The 7499-nt window shown below is 41.5% G+C and overlaps 1 protein-coding gene across 2 annotated transcripts in view; it reads left to right on the top strand.

The window, feature by feature from the left end:
* LOC119836091 (dynamin-like 120 kDa protein, mitochondrial) overlaps nucleotides 1-7499 on the top strand; it is a 14429-nt gene that overhangs the window by 5012 nt on the left and 1918 nt on the right. For both annotated transcript variants that reach the window (XM_038361332.1, XM_038361331.1), the window contains exons 8-19: nucleotides 366-476; nucleotides 984-1113; nucleotides 1447-1545; nucleotides 1737-1868; nucleotides 2179-2324; nucleotides 2624-2785; nucleotides 3081-3274; nucleotides 4213-4427; nucleotides 5189-5330; nucleotides 5960-6173; nucleotides 6534-6615; nucleotides 7000-7134. In XM_038361332.1, coding sequence (XP_038217260.1) covers nucleotides 366-476; nucleotides 984-1113; nucleotides 1447-1545; nucleotides 1737-1868; nucleotides 2179-2324; nucleotides 2624-2785; nucleotides 3081-3274; nucleotides 4213-4427; nucleotides 5189-5330; nucleotides 5960-6173; nucleotides 6534-6615; nucleotides 7000-7134 — 1762 coding nt within the window. The remainder of the gene's footprint in view (nucleotides 1-365; nucleotides 477-983; nucleotides 1114-1446; nucleotides 1546-1736; nucleotides 1869-2178; nucleotides 2325-2623; nucleotides 2786-3080; nucleotides 3275-4212; nucleotides 4428-5188; nucleotides 5331-5959; nucleotides 6174-6533; nucleotides 6616-6999; nucleotides 7135-7499) is intronic.

Below are 7499 nucleotides of genomic sequence, written 5' to 3'. Positions count from 1 at the left end.
ACCACACCACACCACACCACACTACACCACACCACACCACACTACACAACACTACACACCACACACACGGCATTAACACCGCGGCGCAGTGAGCAGTTTTCTTGATTGTTGATGTTTTATAATAATTGCCATAAATTTTAATACTTTTGCATGTCCAAATGGAAACTTATGTTTCTCTTATGTGATATAATAGATCTTGCACGCAAAAAATTCGGAGTAAAACCCCTTCCCTCCTCCCTTTTATACCATGAAGTGATTACTTAAAGAGAGAGAGAGAGAGAGAGAGAAAGAATATTTACCAGTTCCTTTGTATGTAATGTATCACGTTAATGTTGAAAACTTCTGGTTTTAATTTTATTTTCCAGAGCACCAGTGAAGGTAACATTATCGGAAGGCCCGTACCACGTGGCGCAGTTCAACGACTCGTCTCGAGAATTCGATCTCAATAAGGAGTCGGACCTGGCCGATTTACGGAAGTAAGTTATATATGATACAATGTTACGGGAAATCAATATCTGATATTTTTCAAATTGAATCGAGCTTTTTAATATTATTGTATGATAAAATACGCCTTGGTTCAATGTGTTTAAATTGCCATCTATAGAAATAGCTTTTGGTACATTGTCAAAAGCATAATAGAAAGCTAAATCTGTTATGCTCTCTACTTATATCACCACATTCAAAATTAAAGCTTTTTTAACTATTAGTAAGTATTCATAGTATGGCGATAATTATTCCGTTTTAAATTTAATACAATTTTGTTAATCGCGCATAATAAAACGCAAATGGGTCGAGTGGTATTTGCGTGAAAACGTTACAAACATACAAACATTCAAAATTTTCCTCTTCATATTATTACTGTAGATAGTTCATTAAAATCAGACGATACTTTTGATAACGTTGTGGACGATGCTAATACTGTTGAGGATGAGGTTGAGGATGACGATCACGATGATAGCGTGAGGCCACGTGGGTGTGCGCAGGGAGGTGGAGCTGCGCATGCGCAACAGCGTGCGCGGCGGCCGCACCGTGTCCACGCAGCAGATCGCCATGTCGGTCAAGGGGCCCGGCATCCCGCGCATGGTGCTCGTCGACCTGCCCGGCGTCATCTCGGTGAGGCTCTCGACTGTTGTGTGCTAAGCGAACTTTTATCCGTTTCGTATGGTTCAACAAACAACAATGCCTGCATTAATGTATGATTGTGTATAGTTGAAGTGGGTGCTGAATACCAGTCAAGAAAAAAATCGCTTTAGGAGCACTTATTCATAGTATTATTTTTTGCATAATCTTCCATTCAACCGTAATTTTTTCCAAACTGCAGATTTGATGTATAACTTTTTTGTTGTTATTGAAAACATACATCACATAAAAAATGAAATGATTTTTTATATAAATGACCCTTATAATCCCAACATTGTGGCTCTACATATAATATATCTTGTGCAGACTCAAACTGTAGACATGGCGGCGGACACGCGTGAAGCGATCAAGCAGATGACAAAACAGTACATGGATAATCCCAACGCCATCATATTGTGTATACAGGTGAGATATCACATTTTTTATTAGGTTAATATGAGAGCCAATGAACCGTAATAGTAAATAGAGTTAGATAATAGTAAATAGTAGAGACACAAACATAATAATCTGTACTTCTATATTTATACCACTTAATTTTGTTTTTGTAAGACAGTTGCATTTCAGAGCTATGTTTTAGTAATATTCTCGTGAAATAGGACGGATCAGTAGACGCCGAGCGAAGCAACGTAACAGACCTAGTGTCATCGTGTGACCCGCAGGGAAAGAGGACTATCTTTGTTTTAACTAAAGTTGATTTAGCTGAAGAAAATCTCGCCAATCCGAACCGAGTAAGTAACAACATACATGAATAACTTTACTGAATGTATTGAATCTTTAAATTTTTATGATTTATAATAAAATTTTCATTTAAGAAAGATAACAAACATAGATCAATATTGATTTCATATTTCTGGGCGTTGTCATAAGCTTACAATTGTTGTAAAATATTAAGTTATTTATTTACACATGTATTTAATAGTATTGGGCATACTATTGATCCTTGTGGCACACCTAACCATATTTAAAGTTGATTTCCTTTGTCATTTATAACAAAAGTTTGTTTAAGCATTGTTATTGAGATTTTTAATACTTTACTAGATACGACGAATCCTAGAAGGCAAATTGTTCCCGATGAAGGCTCTGGGTTATTACGCGGTGGTTACTGGAAGGAGTCGAAAGGATGACTCGATACAAAGCATAAGAGAGTATGAAGAGAGGTTCTTTAGATCTTCCAAGTTATTCAAGTGAGTACACATTCATTATTATTTATTGGTTGATGGTGTTTTTAAATAATTTTTGAATTAATAGTAGGTTAATATGTTTTATTCATTTTCACGCAGTTCTGATTTAAAGAGTGTAATAAGTTTATTTCTTTTCGTTTACGAATTTTGTAAAGTGTTGCCACAATGTTGTTTTTTTTAATCTGTTTGTGTACTTTGTTCTCTTGATGTCAATGTATATTTTCTGTATATAGGCTTTATTTTTTTGTTTTATTATTTGTTTAAATGCTACTTTAATTACATTATGATGCGGTGTATTCCAGGGACGGCATGGTGGCCGCCGGGCAGGTGACGACGCGCAACCTGGCGCTGGGCGTGGCGGAGTGTTTCTGGCGCATGGTGCGCGACTCCGTGGAGCAGCAGGCCGACGCCTTCAAGGCGATGCGCTTCAACCTGGAGACCGAGTGGAAAAACACCTTCCCCAGGTGGGTGTCTACCGGCGGAACTTGTGGCGGTAAACTTCTGAATTGTACATACGGAATGTTCTCGCCATAGAACCATATATACAAACTTCCGACATCGTTCGATTGGGGTCGACGATCCTCCCTTATTCGATGAACGACTTGCACCTTCCCCCTCCACACAAAACTCGCCAAATTGCTGTATCGTCCCCGCTCCTCGATAAGTGTATACAGTCCAAATGCATGTTATCGGTTTAACGGGTCGAAGGGGAGGGTAGAGGAGGGGTCGAGCTCGCTAACGCAGTGGGGCGGGCCGCAGGCAGCGCGAGCTGGACCGCGACGAGCTGTTCGAGCGCGCGCGCGGCGAGCTGCTGGACCAGGCGGCCGAGCTGTCGGGCGCGGCGCCGGGCGCGTGGGAGGCGCGGCTGCGCGGCGCGCTGTGGGCCGCCGCCGCCGAGCGCGTGCTGGCCGGCATCTACCTGCCCGCCGCCGCCGCCGCGCACGCCGACGTCGGTGCGTTACCTTTATTTCTTTACTTACTCTGGTATATATTTTTTGAAGTGAAACTTCTTTAGAATCGTTGTGATTTCAAACCTGATGCAACGGGAAAAACGACAGGTGAGAGACACAAATACAAAAATGTGTAAAATGAAGCCGGCAAAGAATGAGACAGAAATAAACATACTATTTTATATTTTGTATATATTCATCTCATTCTTTTTGTCGATTTACTGAAGTTTCACTTTTATCGTGTGTGAATCGCACACACACCTTTTTTATCCGATTAAAATCAGTCCAATTTTATTTTTAAATAAATTTTTTGTTGATATATTTTCTTAAATATATATTTGTATAGGCATACACGTGCCCCGCCGAGTGAAATACAAGCACCCCAATAACGGCGGATCCACGCAAATTTGGCTCGATCCGTTTGACTTTGACTTTAGTAAGATTTTAAACTGTAACATGTAGTAATATATATGGAGTTACTTAATCGTGTCGTTACATTTCAATAGTATATAAAATTTTAATTTTCTTTCAAATTTAACCTAACAATTTTTTCTTATTTTAGATTGAAATTCCACAAACTAACATCAGTATTCATTGCTCTATATATTACATATTACATATTATTTATTACATAATAATAACCATAACTAACTTTAAGTCTGTATCAACTTGTTGGTATTATTTTGATTATAAATTACCCGCGGAGGTATCTCCAATAATCTTGTCCTATTAAAATTACAAACAAAAATTCTAATTATTATCATTACAATCAGAATTTTTGTTAAATTCTCAAAAAAAAAACAAAGACTCTTTCAAATAAAATTGACATAAAACCTTTTTTGTATACCCTTTTATTATATTATGTGTACATTACCAAATTATAGTCTGGATAACAAGTCTTCATCAGCGCAATTGCTCATCAATGAATCCAAATTCCCCAGACAAATTCAATACTACCGTCGATATAAAACTTCGCGAGTGGGCTGAAAACGAACTAGCCCAACAATCCATACAAGCCGGCCGCCAGGCGTTGCGCGAAGAGTTCGCCGAACTAATGGCCAAGGCGGCGGACTCGGATCCCATTTATGAACCGGTGAAGAGGGCTGCTGTGGAAGAAGCGCTGAGGAGGCATAGCTGGGAGGAGAGGGCGCAGGATGTGAGTCACCTTTTGACGTGACAACGTCTTAAATTAGGTTGCGGCTCGGAGTCACTCATGAAAAAGTGTAACGCCCGGTAACGTTACGATGAGTCACCGAACTATGATCGGTCCGCCGCGCGCGCAGCACTAGAGAATTAGGCGCATTGAATCGGCGCGTGCTTGTGTCTCTGTCTCTGTCTTTTTACTAAACAAAATATATTTTCTATAGTTAAAATTTGTGCAATTCTTATTTTCATTCAATTCCTTGTTCCTATTGTGCAATTTATTAATATTCATATCAATAAATATTCTACCGAGAAAAAGACGTTGTCACGTAAAATCATCGCCCGTAAAACCGACTTTACAGGCAACCATTTTTTTTTCTCTGTGGCATACTAGGTCTGTGACGTATATTGCTAGTAATATATTGTTATGTTCCAATTAATACTTGAATGTTTTTTTCTTTATTTATCCTTTAGGAAGAATGTTCTAAGTAGAGAGAACCACTAGTGCATTATAAATAAAAAATAAATTAGTTTGTTCTATAATTTTTTTTTATATTTGTGGACTAATGATACATTTAAATATTAGATTTAACTATCTTTGTATCAATTGCAGTTAGGTTGTTAAATTATTTTAACGTGATTTTTTAATTTTAAATTATTTAAAAATGTATAATAAAAGATTTCTTCTCTTCCCGTTACCGTGGCTAAAGTTTTGTCTTAAGGCAACAAGCTTGGTATTTTGTTTATAAGCCACTAATAAAATGCTTATAAAAGGTGTTGCGGGTACTCCAAGTAAATGCACTGCAAGACCGGTGCGTGGGCTCGCGCGCCGAGTGGGACTCCGCCGTGGACCTCATGGAGACGGCCCTCACTGAGCGCTTGAAGGCCACCGAGGCCGAGCTGAAGACTCTTGTTGGTTAGTGTTTTTTTTTATGTCATAGCGGGCAACTGAGTTGGTAGTTCAGCTGATGGTAAGCGATCACCACCGCCCATGAACATACGCAGAGTAGCGCCTATGCGAATGCGCTGCCTGCTTTTATGAGGTAATAGGATAGGGAAAGAATTGACGACGGGAAAGAAGGAATGGACTGGGAAGGATGAGGAAAAAAAAAGGGGCCTCCGGCCCCCCACTCGCCGTACGAAACACAATAGCAAGCTGTTATTTCTTGCCGGTTTTCTGGGGGTGAGGTACTTCCCCGGTGCGAGCTGGCCCAATTTATGCCTAAGCTTGCTCGACTCCCACATGAAAATGTTGTTTTCTAGACGCCTTTACCGCTTTTTGCTAGGGGATAGTCATATGGGTTCGCGTAAACTTTTGTTGATTAGGATGATGTGGGATTAAGGTAAAGCATTGTGGGTAGTGAGGACTATGAATGGTGTTTATTTTGTCGGGCAATCAATCTACATATGTTCCCACTGTGGACCACGGGTCTCCTGGGGGACTCAGGCCAAGATCCACTTTCAAATCTGTCCGAAATAATGCGACGATAACTTGAAAAAGCAATGTGTCTTGACCGTTCGGCCGATCTGGAACCTCCCGCGCAGGTCCCGGGCTCCGCGAGCGCTGGCTGTACTGGCAGCACACAAGCGAGGAGCAGGCGCGGCGCGGGCAGGTGAAGGCGGAGCTGGAGCAGCTGGGCTCGGAGCGGCCGGCGCTGGCGTACGACGAGGTGGTGGCCGTGCGGGACAACCTGCGCAGGCGCGGCGTCGACGTCGACAACGAGTACATACGCGAGACCTGGAAGCCCCTGTATTTGAAGTTAGTGCTTCGAAATTCTATATTTTTTTATCTTGCCTCAATGATAAAACAACTCAGTCATCATCATGATCATCAGCAGCCCATACTTGTTCCCACCGCTGACACACTTCTGATTCTTGTACATGCCAGTTTCCTCACGATGCTTTCCTTCACCGTTTCGCGCAGTGGTGATGTTATCCACATGCGTAGATAAATTGAAAATTAATTTTATTTCTTGCACGCTTGCCTGGTCTAAAACCCTCGACTTCTAGACGTGCCCAAGTGAAGTCCTACTCAAAATTTGTTCTTTTCTTTTAAACTTTCCCGGAACAACGAGGGTTTTGAATTGGACTAGAATTTGTGACTTTTTTAATTTTACAGACAGTTCCTGCAACGCGCCTTGTCACGGGCACGGGATTGCCGCAAGAGTTTTTACCTCTACACGCAACAAAACGGCACTGGGGTAAGTTTTGTATAGTTGTGTACCTTTCGACACCAATTCTATAAAGAGGAAACTTTTGTGTTTTTGTACGTTTGTAATGTTTGCACGCCAAAACCACTGGACCAATTTCGAAAAATTTTCAGCATTTTTTTTTTATGTCGTATCGGACAACTGAGCTGGTTCACCAAATAGTGAGCTATCACCGTCGTCCGTGAACTTTTGCAGAGGTAGAGTGCTGATGAAATTTGGACACACATACAGACAGGGTATGAGTCTACTCATACCCTGTCTGTATTCTAATCTTTCTTTTTTTTATCGCGATTAAATGCTCCCTTGGGCTAGAACAGGATCGATTGTGCACAATAGAAAAGCTTTGCTTAGCTGCCGTTGTGTGGAACATTCCAGAAGGAGTGCTGCGAGGTGGTGATGTTCTGGCGCGTGCAGAGCGCGCTGCGCACCACGTCCAACGCGCTGCGCCAGCAGATCGCCAACCGCGAGGCCGGCCGCCTCGACCGCGAGCTGCGGGAGGTGCTCGACGAGGTAAACGCGACCTGGGTGGGGGGAAAGGGAGGGGGGATTGCGAAAAGACTGCGGGTGTCTGGGTTTTTTTGCGTGTAAGCGGGGAGGGGGAGGTAGACAAGTTTTATTTGGGTGGTAGTTGAGGAATTAATAATGAAAAAAAGGAGAAAACTGAGCTGATGGTACGCCTCACGCGAATTAAGTTACATGATTTTATATACTTATTTCAAGTCGGAGAGGAACCCTTTCAAAGGTAGTGGACAACACAAGACCTGGGAACGAACTAACTATTATTGATAACCATATTTAAAGCATTGCCTATGGACTACAACGGCGCCTTTACAACCTAACTTGCATGTAAATCAAAAATGTATTTCTTAAAACAA

The sequence above is a fragment of the Zerene cesonia genome, chromosome 22, assembly GCF_012273895.1.
Source record: "Zerene cesonia ecotype Mississippi chromosome 22, Zerene_cesonia_1.1, whole genome shotgun sequence".
NCBI lineage: Eukaryota > Metazoa > Arthropoda > Insecta > Lepidoptera > Pieridae > Zerene > Zerene cesonia.
Note: the sequence above shows the minus strand (reverse complement) of the source record. Positions and strands in the feature narration are given on the sequence as shown.